Source organism: Montipora foliosa, chromosome 2, assembly GCF_036669935.1.
Source record: "Montipora foliosa isolate CH-2021 chromosome 2, ASM3666993v2, whole genome shotgun sequence".
In the NCBI taxonomy this organism is placed as follows: Eukaryota; Metazoa; Cnidaria; class Anthozoa; order Scleractinia; family Acroporidae; genus Montipora; species Montipora foliosa.
In genome coordinates, this window is record NC_090870.1 from 42,692,905 (window position 1) to 42,710,298 (window position 17,394).

General features: G+C 39.7%; 3 protein-coding genes and 1 pseudogene across 3 annotated transcripts; 1 reads left to right on the plus strand and 3 right to left on the minus strand.

The window, feature by feature from the left end:
• Positions 1–3,524: 3,524 nt before the first annotated feature.
• On the plus strand, positions 3,525–4,373 carry LOC137991706 (uncharacterized). Its single transcript, XM_068836743.1, has one exon. It carries the CDS (start codon positions 3,525–3,527, stop codon positions 4,371–4,373), a length of 849 nt encoding a protein of 282 aa, XP_068692844.1.
• Positions 4,374–7,028: 2,655 nt separating this feature from the next.
• Positions 7,029–8,022, minus strand: LOC137991707 (uncharacterized; annotated as a pseudogene).
• A 3,139-nt stretch (positions 8,023–11,161) lies between these two features.
• Positions 11,162–12,402, minus strand: LOC137990817 (uncharacterized). The gene is made up of 3 exons (XM_068835923.1): positions 12,249–12,402; positions 11,913–12,164; positions 11,162–11,446 (listed from the first exon to the last, which is right to left on the minus strand). Exons 1-3 carry the CDS (start codon positions 12,307–12,309, stop codon positions 11,247–11,249), a joined length of 513 nt encoding a protein of 170 aa, XP_068692024.1. The 5' UTR covers positions 12,310–12,402; the 3' UTR covers positions 11,162–11,246.
• Positions 12,403–15,855: 3,453 nt separating this feature from the next.
• Positions 15,856–17,111, minus strand: LOC137990818 (uncharacterized). Its single transcript, XM_068835924.1, has 3 exons — positions 16,958–17,111; positions 16,622–16,873; positions 15,856–16,140 (listed from the first exon to the last, which is right to left on the minus strand). Exons 1-3 carry the CDS (start codon positions 17,016–17,018, stop codon positions 15,941–15,943), a joined length of 513 nt encoding a protein of 170 aa, XP_068692025.1. The 5' UTR covers positions 17,019–17,111; the 3' UTR covers positions 15,856–15,940.
• Between the last annotated feature and the right edge of the window lie 283 nt (positions 17,112–17,394).

Sequence of the window (17,394 nt, forward strand, 5' to 3'; positions counted from 1 at the left end):
TGAGTTCCGAGTGACCTTATAAATTGCGTATGTTTTAGAACTTATACGACACTCAAACAAAAACCGCTTTGTCTTTACTTCATATCTTGCGTTTTTCTTTAGATAACCGAGTCGTAGTAAATGTAAGTAAATTGTTGTCACCTCCCAGTGGGTATAATTGAACTACATGTGAGTTTTGTTATAACCTTCAAGGAATTTGAAAGACGAAGACGAAATGAGAGCAAAAAGGTAATATCGCTTGTGGTAATTCTGAAGTCACGGGCCAGGTTGTTGAAAATTGAAGAAATTAAAATACTAGCCCTTCACCCTTTACTCTTTACCCTTTACCCTCTTACCCTTGGCTTTGAGTGTTCTTTAATATTTATTTTCGAACCATCGTGTTCTGTATTGAGTGAACGATCTCAAAACTAGACCGGCATACGTGTCATTGAGTCGTGAACAATTAATTTAATTTTCAAAGAAAATATGTTGTCTGCAAAGTACACTATTAAACGATCAATTTGACTTGTAATTCATGACTGTATCTTGCAAAATAAAAATTCTGCAAGTGAAACAAATTTCACGTGCGAGAGAGTTTGATTCCCTGTTACATGTTCCACACTGAAAAGTCTGAAACGCTTCGGCGATTTTTTTACATGGCACTGATTTTATTCAACTTAATTATTGTATATTCCTGTTAAAGTTACGGCCGTTCAAAATTACAGCAGTACTTTCCATATTATTGAAAAACACGTTGACATCTACATTGTTGTTGGAGATAAAAAGTGTGCAATTTCTATTATGGTATTATTGTCAACTAGATAAGTTGACATGGTTGCAGTACTTTCGAAAAAAAAAAAATACAACTACTGTTGGTTGTTTTGAGTATGATACAAATCTGCAAAGTATTTATTATATTGGCCGTGTAGCACTTATATTTCAACAGACTTAACTGATTAGAGTGCAATGTGAAGTGCTAGTTTTCTACCCCATATGAACCATTTGAGCGTTAGGCCTACTGATGGAAATGGGCCCACACAAGGAAAGAGAAAACACTCAGACCAGGGCGGGAATTGAACCCACGATCTTGGGGATAGATCACCGCTTCTCTACCGACTGAGCTACAAGGTCAGACGGGAGCAGACCGTCACGGCAATGAACATGTACAAGTTCATTGCCGTGTCTTTAACATCTTTAGTTACTCCCCCCTGGATGGGATGCCAGTCCATCGCAGGGCTACCCCCAGCATTAAATTTGCCGGTGCCGATTTATAGACCTGGGTACCTTGAGAGAGTGAGAGGCAAACATCTCATGCAAATACCCACAACGAGTCTCCAACTACGTAATTTCCCAATATTCAGTCATCCATATTAAGTTACCTTCATCTATATCTATTTACGTCCATTTATAAAAAATTATCATCATCCGTATTAATATACGTTCACTCCTGATCATTTACAATCATTTACCTTCAATCATATTCCTTAACCCTCATATACTTTCAGGCACCTTCAATCATCTTCATCATTTACCCTCATATACCTTCATTATTTACCTTCATCTACCTTCAATCACGTTCATTTACCTAAATATACCTTCATTCACGTTCAATTACCATCTACCTTCAATCACGTTCATTTACCTTAATATACCTTCATTGGTGTTCATTTACATTCATTCGCCTTCATTTACCTTCATCTACCTTGACTCGCCTTCATTCACCTCCATCTACCTTCATTTACGTTTATATACCTTCCTCTACCTTCATTTACCTTCATCTACCTTCATCTTCCTTCATTCACATTCATCTACTTTCATCTACCTTCATTAATGGTCATCAACCCGCATTCACATTCATCTACCTTCATATACCTTCATTTACATTCATTTTCCTTAATATACCGTCATTCACGGTCATCTAACTCCATTCACGTTTATTTACCTTCATCTATCTCCATCTACCTTTAATCACGTTCACATATTACCTTCATCTACCTTTATTCACGACCATTTACAGGAGCACCCAACGAATCTGTTCCTCACATTATCTGTTCCCCAGAGGAATCTTGCTGGCTGGCAAAAATACAGGTGTTTCGATGAGCTGGCTGTGAAATTTTGTTATTGATAGAGGTTTTGCCTGGGAATTACTGACTTTTTCTAGCATTTCAACCCGAGCTGGCTGTAGAAACTCTGACGAATCAGGACGACTAAAAAAAAAAAAAAAAAAAGAACCCCATCCCTCTCCCAGAGAATAGTCACAAACAAACGATGGCTGGTCAGAGTGATTGCGCATGCGGAAAAAAACTGTTTTGTCCCGGTTTTGTCCCTTTTGTTCGGTCGTTTTGGATCGAGGGATTTGAAAGCGCGCGGAATTCCTGGCTGGAAAATTAATTTGATCAGCTGGCTGGGAAACCAACCAATTTTATCTAGCTGGCTGGGAAATTTCTTGTGTGTCTTGCTGGGAAAAAGGAACAGATAATGTTCTCCCAGCAACACTGAAAAACACCTGAAAATGCCTTAATAACATTTATTTTCATTAACTGGGGTATAATAATACATTTTACAACAAATTGGTCGTTGGGTGCCCCTGCATTTACCTTCATTAACTTACATTTACCTTCATTCACGTTCATCTACTACCATCTATCTTAAATTACCCTCATTCACCTTCATTTACTTTCATCTACCGCCATTCACGTTCATATACCGTCATTCAAGTTCATCTACCTTCATTCACGTTCATTTGCCTTAATATACCGTTATTCAAGTTCATCTACCCTCATTCACGTTTATTTACTTTCATCTATCTTCATTAACCTTCATCTACTTTCATTTACCTTTATTTACCCCCTTCGACGTTCATCTACCTTCAATCGCCAACCTTCATTCACCTTAATATACCTTCATTCACGTTCATCTACCTTCATCTACCTTCATTTACCTTCATTCACGTTCATCTACCTTCATCTACCTTACTTGCCTTCATATACCTTCGTTCACGTTCATATACTTTCACGCATTAACATTCATTTATCTTCATCTACCTTCGTTCACCTTTATTTACTCTCATCTAATTTGAGCTTTCTCTCCAAAGTAATCGAGAAAGCTGTGGCCCTTCAGCTAACCAGCTATCTGGAAGATAATCATCTTTATGAACCTCTACAATCGGCATACAAGAAATCTCACAGTACGGAGACCGCGCTTATTAAAGTTCATAATGACATTGTTACCGCCATTGACAGTGGTCACTCAGTCATCCTCGTTCTGCTTGATCTATCTGTGGCATTTGATACTGTAGACCACAGGATTTGAAGACGGAGGCTATCTACTCGTTTTGGGATTCGTAATAGGGCGCTTGACTGGTTTGTCTCGTATTTGTCTGACCGCACGCAATATGTGAAAGTTAAGGACACCTTATCGCATTCATTACGTCTCACTCAAGGTGTTCCTCAGGGTTCAGTACTGGGACCGATATTGTATTCTCTATACACTTGGGTGTCATCGCCAAGCATCATCAAATGAATTTCCATCTCTATGCCGATGACATGCAGCTGTACATATCGTTTAAAACATGCTGTACAAATGACATGGAACTGAGCAAGAACCGCAGGATGGAGGTCTGTGTTCGTGATATTGACCTTTGGATGGTACAAAATCAACTCAAGCTAAACCAAGAAAAAACAGAGGTGCTGGTATTTTCATCTCGTTATCGTCCAAGACCAAACATTCATGATTTGACAATTGTGGATGAGGTGGCTAACTGTTCCTCAACAGCAAAGGACATTGGTGTCACACTTGATGAATCTCTGTCCATGGCCCCGCACGTAACAGCAGTGTGTAAATCTGCATTTTTTCACTTACGCAATATATCCATGATAAGGAAGTTTCTTAACATGGAAACTACGAAATCCCTGGTACATGCTTTCATTACATCAAAGGTCGACTACTGTAACTCATTGCTGTATGGTGTTCCTAAATATTTATTGCTGCGGCTCCAACGAGTATTAAACTGCGCTGCGAGAATAGTGTTTAAAATCAACAAATATGATCACATAACACCTCTCCTCAAGGAACTCCATTGGCTACCTATTGAACAGCGGATTAAATTTAAAATTCTTTTAATCACATTTAAAGCACTCAACAAACAAGCTCCAAATTATATAACTGACCTTCTTACACCCTATAAACCCTCAAGATCACTGCGCTCATCTACCAAAAATCTTTTAACGAAACTTGTGTTCAATCTTAAGTCATGTGGTGGTCGGTCTTTTGTGTTGGCTGCAGCAGTACTTTGGAACGACCTTCCACAGTCAATAAAAGATTCGCAATCGGCGGAAACATTTAAACAGAAACTTAAGAGACATTTATTTTTACAGGCTTACAGCGGACAATGATTTTTACTGAGTCTGATTTTAAGTTGAATATTTTATTATTATTTTTTCAAGACAATATAGTACCATGGTAGTATTTTACTTTTTATTTATGATACTCTATTTGAGCGTTCCTGATTGGCTATTACACTGCGTGACAAAATGGCGCGAGCATGACGTGTACAGCGCTGTCTAGACTCTCATCGACAAAGGCAAATTAGCCAATCAGATTGCGAGATTACAGGCAATTGTGGTAAAAATTTCGTATCTCCGCGCGGCCATGTAATATCCTCTATATATTTTGTCTTTAAGCGTGTATATCTCAAAAACAAAATCGGTGATTCAATTTTTTTTTTACTAGAGAGTGATTAGCAAACTAAGATAAAACTCTCTGCAAAGTTTCAAAAAATTCTCTGGAGCTAATTCATAGCCACTTTTACAAATAGAAAATGCTAAGGTGGCTCTGAATCCGCTCCGGATAATTTTTTTGAAACTTTTCAGAGCGTTTCATCTTAGCTTACTAATTACTTTTCTGCAATAAAGAATGGGGGTTACCGAGTTCGTTGGTGAGATATACACGCTTGCAGACTAAATATAGGGTGCTTTTAGATGGCTCTTTATTGCCATGGTAACCTATCACGTCACATTAATGAGTGCAGCTTGTTAAGCCTTTATTGGTGTTTCTTATGGTATCATGACATTGCCGTCATGTGAAACAATGTTGTGGAGTTAATCCTTCTAATAAGGCATTCCCTCCAAATTGTTGAAACCGGTTTGCGCCACCTTACATCATTACTCAAGCTTATCAGCTGGAAAAAGGGGGTCGTGGTGCCTTAATACCAAAACCTCAAATTACACCATTCAGCGACATACATCATTTTATAAGAGACAACTAATTTATTCCATCCAAACACATGTACAGATATTTTCCTGGGTGAGCTACGCATACCTAAGTACAGCGGTAAGTTAGATATGTTGCGACAAATATATGTTAGCGTGAAGTTATTGAATGAAGTTCACATTGCATGTTTCTCACCATCTGTCATGTTATATGTTCGATAAAGTTGAAAACAATCCCGGGAAGCAAAAAAAAAAAAAAAAATGCCGGGAAAATCGACGCAGAATCTGCTCTCTGGCTGGGAAAACGATGAGTAACATGAATTCAGGCTGGCCTTAAGTAGTACATTTATAGCGTGCAGGCAATGAAAACGCATTCTTTTTTTCCACGAGAGTTAAATATTAACCGAAAACGTCTTCGCAGCTACTAAGCAAACGTTTTGGTTACTAACAGATGAATTCTGAAAAATGTGTCGTTGGGTACTCCTGTTTTGTGATGCTGATTGGGCTGGTGACACAAATGACCGAAAGGCCACATTTTTCTGATCAACGGCGCTTCAGTCGGCTGGAGAAGTAAGAAGCAAACTCGTGTAACTTTTGAAGATCAGTTTGTAGCTCCGTCTGCGAGGATTTATCGATCAAACAGCTTCTTGCTGACTGACGGTCAACACTGACACTTTATAAGGATAACCAGTCTGCAATCTCCATGTGTAAGAACCTTTATTATATCTCTCAGATAGTACGCGCGTTGTAATTGGCTAAATTATCGGGCCGTATTCTACAGTACGGCCCGCTGTACAGCCCGCTAAATTTAAAATTTCGACAAAACATCATCTAGCAAGTTTTTCATGTCATTTCTGTTGCATAAACTTGTACTAAAAACTGTTTGAATCTTGCAAGCAACTATTTCAAACTTAACAGCCAAGAAGATTTAGTTTTTGGGATTTTGGCACGGCATTCTTTGTGGCAGTTGAACCTTCCGCTTCACTTTGACTAGTTTCCTTGCCCGCGCGCCGGTTAACCTCAGAGATATAATAAATATTCGCGCTTCGCGCTTGGGCCATAAATCAACGGGAAAAAACTCGGTCCGTAACTTACAGTACGGACCTCGAACTCGGTTAGTAAGAGGTATATAGTTTCATGGAAGGGCGAAGCACGTAGAAATTTAAGTCTCATTTTGTACGAGACCAGGTCAACAAAGGAACAACCTATATAGATTACTGCCCCACAGGTGAAATGCTTGCCGATATAGGTGTCTGACATTTGCAGCCTGCAGACTGCAGACTGCCTACAAATAGCACTGATAAACATTATTTAAGTCTAAGCACCCATGTCAAATAGCGCTGATAAACATTGTTCAAGTCTAAGAACCCGTTTTAAAACGGTTAGCTTTCAATAATTGTGATTCAGGGTTAGTCTGCAAATGTCAAGACACTGTACCGATTTGCTTACAAAAGGTCTCCCAAAGAGCCAATTCACTGAACTGCCCGAACGGACTGGTGTTTCACACAAGCCGCCATCTTAAACTTTTCAATTACAATGAGATGGAGTGTTAAAATTGACACTGTTAATTATTATGAAGTCACAGTCTCGTGATTGTCAAGGACCTCGTGTTTCGCTATTCAAAACTTTGTTTGTTCAGCCAAGACGGTAACTATCGAAACTTCATTCTTTATATGACCGTAGCACTTAGTGCCTTTGCACAGTAGCGAGTAAGGCAGCAAGGAATGAATTAAGTGCAAGTAGAAAAACAAAAATATCTACAAACAATTGTTTCTTCAAGTTTTATTCTAAAGCAACCCTTCCCAAACATTGCTGAAATTGGCGTTGCACACTTCCTGTCTAGTTAGTTGAAGCTCGTATCCAATTACAGCGCCAGCATCTCCAATACAATTTAGAGCGATTTTTTCCGACTTTGCACCCGCCTTCATCGTTGAAATGGACCTCCAGTCCCACACTGCATGTCTTCATATTGGCCAGATTTCTTGCCTTGATCTCATTGTAGACCTTATTGCTCTGCGTCAATCCATATGGATCTAAAGGGAAAAAAAACTTGTTAAATTTTAACTAATACATTTTAATTTCCGTAATTTCAAGCCGTTTTAAAAGCAAACTACCTTTGTCCAAGAGAGCGAGGGATAGTGCATCCCAAGAATAACATATGGCTTCAAATTCGAACGTCCATACAATAAAACGAACATGCGTTAAATTTAAAAAAGAACAACTATGAATTCTTAGAGAATATACTCTATACACCCAGCAGTGAGAAAAACAAGACCTGTAAAATTGTCGAAGGATCCCCATGTGAGCCAAGGGCCATCATTAAAGAAGCTTGTAAAAATTGAACTCGTCTTCAGCTATAGGCAAAAAATACGACCTCGCTGACTATGGTGTATACGACAACGTGTACGACTATACACCTGTGCCCTTAAATTCCCCAAATAAACCATTGTCTAGTCCTCAGAGCTTTAACAATGTTAGAAAAACAAACGTAAACGATACAACGATACTACCTCCCTAGATCCTCTTTACTGACCATTGAAATAAAATGCTCTTACCTGGCAACAAAGTTTCCAATTCTTGAACAACTTCTTGCGCCCGCGAGCAGTCCACAGTCTTGTAGTAAAGGTGCCTTTTCTTGGACGTAGGGTTGGTGGTGCTGGGCTTGCTTGTCAATGCAGTTGTTCTTTTGTGTAGCCATGGCTTTCCAGGTCTGCCTTCTTTAACACTGCAACATTTCATCGTCCGAGGGATGATACTCTGGATTAAAGACCCTCATTACCAACGATTCGTCTGACCTCTTTTCTGTTTGAAGGGAAGACGTTAACTCAGACATTTTGTTCGTTGAATGAAATTAATTGATCTTTAAAGAAAAACTTTACCTGCTGATGTTGAGAGCACAGCCACCACAAAAAGGGTTACTGAAAACCCCTGTTCCTCTATGTATTCAAACTTCATTCAAAACGTCTTAGTCTTGCAAAGGAAAGCCATCACGCAAGACGTCTAACTAAATAAACTAAAATAAGTTAAGAATAATGATAACCTTAATAGAATTTGGGCTTAATAGAATTGTGGGCTCGCACAAGGGCTATGTGAGCTGCCTCTTTCACTCCCTTGCGGCAACTTCTCAGGTTTCGCAGGAGAAATCCGAGTGATCTATTGGCTTTCATGACTTTATTATTTACATGGTGGCTCCAGTCGAGATTTCTGGACAATTCTAAACCCAGATAGGGGTGATAGGTTACTGAATTCAACACTTTTCCCATAAGGATGTAGTTAGAGTTAACAGAATTCCGCTTCCTCGATACTCTTAGGACGTAGCACTTCCTGGGGTTAAATTTGGGCCCATTCTTGAAGTGCTGTTAGATCAGACTGCAGTTTGCCGGCATCATTGTAAGACTCAATAGTGCTGTAAATCAAAGTATCATTGGCGAACAAATGCATCCTTGAGGTACAATTTTCTCCTAGGTCATTAATAAATAAGACAAACAATAGGGGACCGAAGACTGTCCTTTGGGGACTCATGATAGAACTGGAACTTCCGGGAAGGTGTACCCCTCAACCATTGTGTTAGCCAGGTGTTAAGGGCACCACGTATACCATAGTAACAGTTTCATCAAGAGGTGCTGGTGCAGAACTGAATCGAAAGTTTTTGAAAAATCCATGATTATTAAGTCTGTTTGCTCACCTTTATCAAGGGAGGGAGCTATTTCTTCTACTGTGGAGATTATCTGAGTTTCACATGAAATTTTTTTTCGAAAGCCTTGTTGGTAATTAACTAACACTTGATTTAATTCAAGGTGGGTCATGATTTCGTGGAAGATGATGTGTTCCATGATTTCACAGGGCACAGACGTAAGAGAGACCGGGCGATAATTTGCTTCTTGACTTCTGCTGCCTTTCCTGTGTTTTGGTACAATAGTCACTTTGAGCGAGGCCTGGGGAACCGAGCCTGTGAGGAGCGCATGCGTAAACAAAAACTGTAGAAAAGGAGCTAATTCAGCAGCAGCTTCCTTTATATGTAGCCGACGGAATTCCATCAGGTCCATTAGCTTTTTTGCCGTCCACCTCCTGAAGAAGTTTTGTTTAGCTTGTGTTTTCAGAAGTTTGTTTAAAGCACCTAAACGTTATTTAAGTGTTGGAGCGGATCTTGTTTGAAGTTCGTCCTTTCTTGTTTGCATTGCCGTATTTTGACGATTCTTGTTCCAAGCCAAGCTGGCGTGTTTCAATGAAATAAGCTTACATCAAAATGTGAATGATCAACGAGGTGCGTAGCGTCGAGTTGGCTATAACTAGTCTCATATGCAATAAGCGCTAATGGAATAACTGTATCATGCAATTTTCATTAAATTCTGAAGCGTTTTGCTTATAGAACGACAGGATGTTGTCTCAGTTTTTACAAAACGACCGCCGCAATCAGTTTGCATATAAGGCCATTACGGTATGTGAGCTGATAACCGAGACTGAGTGAGCCAATCAGAAAGCTAGAAATGAAATTTCATATCCGAGATTGAAAATTTGGTTAAACCGTCTATTCTTTTCTTTACAACCACCATGTACTTTTACTATTATTGCTAGTCGAGATGATGAGACATTAATTAACGTTGTTTGATAGCCACTTGTCAATATATATTAACTTAAACTTTGGCATCTGGTAATTAAGGTAATACTGGACAATTCTGCTTAAAATAATCTTGTTTCAACTTATAGGAAGGATTTTCATGCTGCAGGAGTAAGAGGATGACTTATGGCGAGCTCAAAACAGACACAGCGGCGACGACGGCCAAGAGAACGTCTTCTCAAAGTCTCCCATTTAGTAATCATTTGTTGTTTGGGTGGTAAATTTTGAAGCAGCTATAAACGCCATGAAAGTTGAGGAGAAGTTTAAAAATTCATCATTTGGTGGCCAAGTCCTCGACATAGCCTCCAATTTCGTGATTTTACGTCGTTTTTAGGACGAGAACCACAAAAGGATTCGGACGAGCAGAGCTTTTTTTTACTGTACATTAACACTATTGTTTTCTGCAGTTCTCCGGTCCACCTCGACATTTTTGTTACTAATAGCTCCATAAGACAAAAACGAGATGCTTAATTTAAGATGTCAGCAAAACGACGTCCTTCACTCAGAAGACCCTCTACATGACTACATTTGGCGCCAAATGAACCGTCCTAAAAGCGTACACTGGATATTGGAAAAAAACAAAACAGGCCATGCATGATTGTCGCCAGCTTTGACTAGGAAAAAAAAGAAGAGAGCAAGTGTCTTTAAAGTGCCCCTGTGATAAAAAAAGCCACTTCCTTTTTTCCTTCAGATTTTGAAAGTGTGTTTGCTTAACACCTGACTGACAAAATTTTGAGCTTTGATTTTTATCCAAAGGCCGTTTACCTTGAGTGTAAGTTTTGGATTTCACGGTCCGCCATTACTCACGTTCAAAACTGACCGATTGGACCTCAGACGGTTGGATCCAGGGAAAAGTGACGTCAGAGGCTCACTAGCTTAAATTTCAGCGTGTGAACGCAGTTTATTATATATGCAAAGCGTGAGTTTAAAAGTCTGAAAGCCCTAAACCCCTTTGCTGCATATTAATTCTGCGGCGTACACACGTATTGCATTCTTAAACTAGTGAGCCTTTGACGTCATTTTCTACTCGATCCAGCTCTCTCAAGAACATAATGTTAGTAATGGCGGACCATTAAATAGGAAAATTACAGTTAAAATGAAGAAGTGTCTTTTTGAAATCAAGGCTTAAAACGTGGGTCACTTAGTGTTTTGTTAACATAGTTTTGAAATCCAAAGAAAAATATGAATTGATTTTTTGGTCACAGGGGCACTTTAAATAAATTGTCTATATGATCGAGATAAGACATAAAGCTATTTTCTCTTGATATGACCTTGGCACTCAGGCGGCCTTACACTGTAGGGAATAAGGGAGCAAGAAAGAGTAAATTGCATACAGATAAAAAATATAAACTAATCAGTGTTTATTAAAGTTTTATTTCATATCCAGGCCTTTCCGTACATCGATTCTGAAATTTACGACCCGCACGGGCACTTGGTGTCTAGTTAGTTGAAGCTCGAATCCATCCACAGCCACCGCAAAATATGCATGGACTTCGTTTAGAGCGATTTCTTCCGCCTTTGCATCCGACCCCTTCCTTGAAATGGACCTCCAGTCCCACTTTGCATCGCTTCATATTGGCCAGATTTCTCGCTTTGATCTCGCTGTTAACCTTACTGCTCATTGTCACTCCATATACATCTAAAAGGGAAAAAACGCTCATTACATAATAATTAATGAAATTTAATTAAATTCCATTATTTCAACCCTTTGCAAAATCAACCTTTTTTCCATTCGAGAAGACAAAGGATGTCGTATCCAAAAACCAGTTAAATATCGCTTCAAATTTGAGCGTCCACACAACAAGACTAACATAAGCTCATCCGATAAACGGCTATTTTGAACACCCATCAGATCCACAAACAAATCCTATAACATTGCGAAAGGAACTCAATATCAGCAAACGTCATCGTGATGACTCAAGGGTATCCGACAAAGACGGTTCTAGCACACATCAGCCCACCCCTACAAAGCTCAACAAACCATTCTCTCGTCTTCAGAGGTCTGCATATTCAAGCACAAATGCAAAGTCTATAACAATACCAACTCCCCTGATGAAAATTCTTATTTTTCTTCTTTGTTGATCGCGCAAAGGAACTGCGGTTACCTGGCAACAAAGTTTCCAATTCTTGAACAACTTCTTGCGCCCGCGAGCAGTCCACAGTCTTGTAGTAAAGGTGCCTTTTCTCGTAGGTTGGGTTGGTGGTGCTGGGCTTGCTTGTCAGTGCAGTTGTTACTTCTTTTGTGTAGCCATGGCTTTCCAGGTCTGCCTTCCTTAATATGGCCAACATTTCATCGTCTGAGGGATGATAATCTGGATTGAAGACCCTCATCACCAACGACTCTTCCGATCTCGTTTCTGTTTGGAGAGAAGAGGAAAATCAAGCCAGACATTTTGCTCCGTGAAGGCTGAAATTAATTGATCCGTGAAGAAAGATTTTACCTGCTGATGTTGAGAGCGCAGCCATCACAAAAAAGATAACTGAAATAGTGGAGGAAATCATCGTTGTTGCTGAGCTACCGATTTACTTGGATGTCTGTACCAGTGATACATCAGCTCACTTATGCTTCTCTATTTATGCCAATTTGAGCAACAGAACTAGAGGCCGATTGGCTGAACGTCGTCTAACGCGATTGGTTTGCACTGCATAACAAGAAACTCCGTCCAGAACACGTTAGTAAATATTTGATCAGGTGCGAATTAGCTAACAAGGAAGAGGAAATAAACTTTGCCCATTTATGCGAGGTCTTTTTCAGGTACCATTGGATTGAGTATTCCTACATTCAGTTTCTCAGACTCTCCCTAAGAAAAGCAGTGTATTGGCATCAGAGCAGTTCTCCGAACCTTCGTTCTATCGAAAACATAGAGTTTTGCCAAATGATTCCAAACTCAATATTACCTTCCCTTATTACCCTAAATTCCAGAGAAGTTATTTTAATATTTGTATTTCAGAAATCAATAAAAATGGAATATTTTAACTAGTCCCCTGTAACTCTTAGAGTACTTGTTTAAGAAGACATTTGAATTTCGTCAGGGACTCTGCTTGCTTCACATTACACGGAAGTTTGTTCCATAGCATGTCGCCACTATAACTAATTTTGTAATAAATTGTCCGTGGTAAAGGGATACAAAGTCCCTAAGGTTTTATGGCGTTTCTCGTATTCCAAACCTATAACATAAATCTGTAAAATTCTTAAAGGGCTTATGGCAAATGCCGCCTCTTTCATTTCTTTACCCACCGTATGTAGATACTGTATTTTTTCGACGAAGAGTTACATAGGGCACTTTTGATATATTTATTTAGTTAAATTCTCGTATATAGGGGACTTTGCACAGAAGCTGATAAACGAAGAAGATCTGTTCAAACTGTTGTCAGAAGATGTGATCAACTGAAACTGAAATAATTTTTTTGTACTTGAACAAATGTTTGAAACCTTTGGTGCCGTACCATTTGCACTGGCGGATGTCAAAGACACTCCTTAATACTTCCGCTCATGTCTGTCGAAATTAAGAAATTTAAATATTCACATTTCAACAAGTCAAATATTTTGATTTGCGTCCAAGGCAGCCTCTTACTTCCTTCAGTGAAACATTTCCTTCCGCTTTGCTCTTCATTGAGCCATTTTTCGTGTAATAACGAATTACAGTAAAGAGCACAATTAAGTTGCCAGGGGACTGCAGTGTTCAGTGAAGCAGCCGTCGATTCACAAAAAGGCTGAAGAGAGGAACCTGTGTCTAAAAAGCTCAAAACATGAATGCACTTTGTTCTTTCACAGGCGCTGCAGACTCGGAGGGCAAAAAATTATAAGGACTTGTATGGGAATCCCAAAAACAAACACTCAAAAAGATATTTACACGCTAAAGTTCTCAATTAAAAAGCTGTACTTTTTGTCCTGGTGACTTTCTCGCTTCTTGTGTGGTTATTTGCCTGATTGAATGCTATTTAAGCGACTTCTCAACTTCCCGGGTTGTCACTCGTACATAAATAAAGGAAAGGCTGGAAAGTAATTTCTGGCTTACCTCACATCTCCCCGATAAAATCACTCTTCTCCGGCATCAGTCACGCTCAAACTCCGGCGATGGCCACACGGATAAATTTACTTCTCCTTGACCAAGTTTCAAGGTCCAGCGAGTATCCATTGCTGAGAAACAGCCACGAACATTCAAATCGCTGTTTCTCAGCAATGGATGTGACAAAGTTAGTAGATCGTACATTAAAGGAAAAAGAAAGTGTGCGGGAGAAACTTACTTAATGCAACGAACTGCGTGCGGGCGAGAGCATCAGGAAGGCTGCGTTAGCTAGAAATGAGGTCAAAATGTTAGCTAGAGTGTCACGAGATTGGTTGCAGCTGAAGCCTGCTATCAGGAGTACCCAATGGATCCGCTCCTCAGGCTAAGAATTTACTGGCTGGTTACTAAATAATAGATGAGAAGCTCTAGCTGGGAATTTTGCCGAAACGTTTTTCTTGCTGTGGTCGACCCTTTGAATACCGATGCTAGCTGGAAAAAAAAAATTCACTTCCCTTCTGGCTTCCTGCGGCTTTTGAAATTGTGCTCTGGCTAATTTTGGCTGGAGCGGTAAAATGACACCTAGTCAGGAAAGTTCAAAGAAAGCGCTGGCTGTGAGTGATAACTAACACACCGCAAGCTAGTGCAAAGTCGAGCGCGTGTATAAAATTGTCACTAAATTGATAGAAAATTGAAAGAAAGAAAAGGCGTGTACAAAATGTTAACTGAATACGTCAGTCATTAAAACGCTGTCAGCAAACAATGCAAATTCTTTTTTAAACATCCCTGTCTTTTGTTACGGTGTTGATGGCGGTTATAGTCGCGGTCGTTGTTTTGTGCCTCTAGTTTGGTTGAGTGTTAAAAAGGGTTCACAGGCCTACCCGACTCCCTTGTACGTGGTCTGGTTTTTGTTGCCTTTGTCATAATTTTACTCTCGATTTTGAGTACATATTTGAATGGACGCCTCTTTTAGGCGGTTCCTGTAGTATTCATTTAGCAATGGTTTTTGCCCTATGAGGCTTTACATTTGAATCTCTATACTGCTGTGTGATACGTTTTCTTGCAATCAGTTTGCATATAAGGCCATTACGGTATGTGAGCTGATAACCGAGACTGAGTGAGCCAATCAGAAAGCTAGAAATGAAATTTCATATCCGAGATTGAAAATCTATTCCTTTCTTTACGACCATCATGTACTTTTACTATTATTGCTAGTCGAGATGATGAGACATTAATTAACGTTGTTTGATAGCCACTTGTCAATATATATTAACTTAAACTTTGGCATCTGGCAATTAAGGTAATACTGGACAATTCTGCTTAAAATAATCCTGTTTCAACTTATAGGAAGGATTTTCATGCTGGAGGAGTAAGAGGATGACTTATGGCGAGCTCAAAACAGACAGCGGCGACGACGGCCAAGAGAACGTCTTATCAAACTCTCCCATGTTGTAATCATTTGTTGTTTGGGTGGTAAATTTTGAAGCAGCTATAAACGCCATGAAAGTTGAGGAGAAGTTTAAAAATTCATCATTTGGTGGCCAAGTTCTCGACATAGCCTCCAATTTCGTGATTTTACGTCGTTGTTAGGACGAGAACCACAAAAGGATTCGGACGAGCATAGCTTTTTTTTACTGTACATTAAAACTATTGTTTTCTGCAGTTCTCCGGTCCACCTCGACATTGTTGTTACTAATTAATAGCTCCATAAGACAAAAAAGAGATGCTTAAAATGTCAGCAAAACGACGTCCTTCACTCAGAAGACCCTCTACATGACTACATTTGGCGCCAAATGAACCGTCCTAAAAGCGTACACTGGATATTGGAAAAAAGAAAAACAGGCCATGTATGATTGTCGCCAGCTTTAACGACGAAAAAGGCGAAGTGAGCAAGTGTCTTTAAATAAATTGTCTATATGATCGAGATAAGACATGACACTATTTTTTCTTGATGTAACCTTGGCACTCAGGCGGCCTTACACTGTAGGAAATAATGGAGCAAGAAAGAGTAAATTGCATACAGATAAAAAATATAAACAAATCAGTGTTTATTAAAGTTTTATTTCATATCCAGGCCTTTCCGTACATCGATTCTGAAATTTACGACGCGCACGGGCACTTGGTGTCTAGTTAGTTGAAGCTCGAATCCATCCACAGCCACCGCAAAATATGCATGGACTTCGTTTAGAGCGATTTTTTCCGCCTTTGCATCCGACCCCTTCCTTGAAATGGACCTCCAGTCCCACTTTGCATCGCTTCATATTGGCCAGATTTCTCGCTTTGATCTCGCTGTTAACCTTATTGCTCATTGTCACTCCATATGCATCTAAAAGGGGAAAAAAAACGCTCGTTACATAATAATTAATGTAATTTAATTAATTTCCATCATTTCAAACCTTTTTTTCGTTAGAGATGGCAAAGGATGTCGTATCCAAAAACCAGTTAAATACCGCTTCAAATTTGAGCGTCCACACAACAAGACTAACATCAGCTTATCCGATAAACGGCTATTTTGAACTCTTACAGGAATTGCTTTAGTCTGTACACCCATCGGATCCACAAACAAATCCTATAACGTTGCGAAAGGAGCTCAATATCAGCAAACGTCATCATGACGACTCAAGGGTATCCGACAAAGACGGTTCTAGCACACATCAGCCCACCCCTACAAAGCTCAACAAACCATTCTCTCGTCTTCAGAGGTCTGAACATTCAAGCGCAAATGCAAAGTCTATAACAATACCAACTCCCCTGATGAAAATTCTTATTTTTCTTCTTTGCTGATCGCGCAAAGGAACTGCGGTTACCTGGCAACAAAGTTTCCAATTCTTGAACAACTTCTTGCGCCCGCGAGCAGTCCACAGTCTTGTAGTAAAGGTGCCTTTTCTCGTAGGTTGGGTTGGTGGTGCTGGGCTTGCTTGTCAGTGCAGTTGTTACTTCTTTTGTGTAGCCATGGCTTTCCAGGTCTGCCTTCCTTAATATGGCCAACATTTCATCGTCTGAGGGATGATAATCTGGATTGAAGACCCTCATCACCAACGACTCTTCCGATCTCGTTTCTGTTTGGAGAGAAGAGGAAAATCAAGCCAGACATTTTGCTCCGTGAAGGCTGAAATTAATTGATCCGTGAAGAAAGATTTTACCTGCTGATGTTGAGAGCGCAGCCATCACAAAAAAGATAACTGAAATAGTGGAGGAAATCATCGTTGTTGCTGAGCTACCGATTTACTTGGATGTCTGTACCAGTGATACATCAGCTCACTTATGCTTCTCTATTTATGCCAATTTGAGCAACAGAACTAGAGGCCGATTGGCTGAACGTCGTCTAACGCGATTGGTTTGCACTGCATAACAAGAAACTCCGTCCAGAACACGTTAGTAAATATTTGATCAGGTGCGAATTAGCTCACAAGGAAGAGGAAATAAACTTTGCCCATTTATGCGAGGTCTTTTTCAGGTACCATTGGATTGAGTATTCCTACATTCAGTTTCTCAGACTCTCGCTAAGAAAAACAGTGCATTGGCATCAGAGCAGTTCTCAGAACTTTCGTTCTATCGAAAACATAGAGTTTTGCTAAAT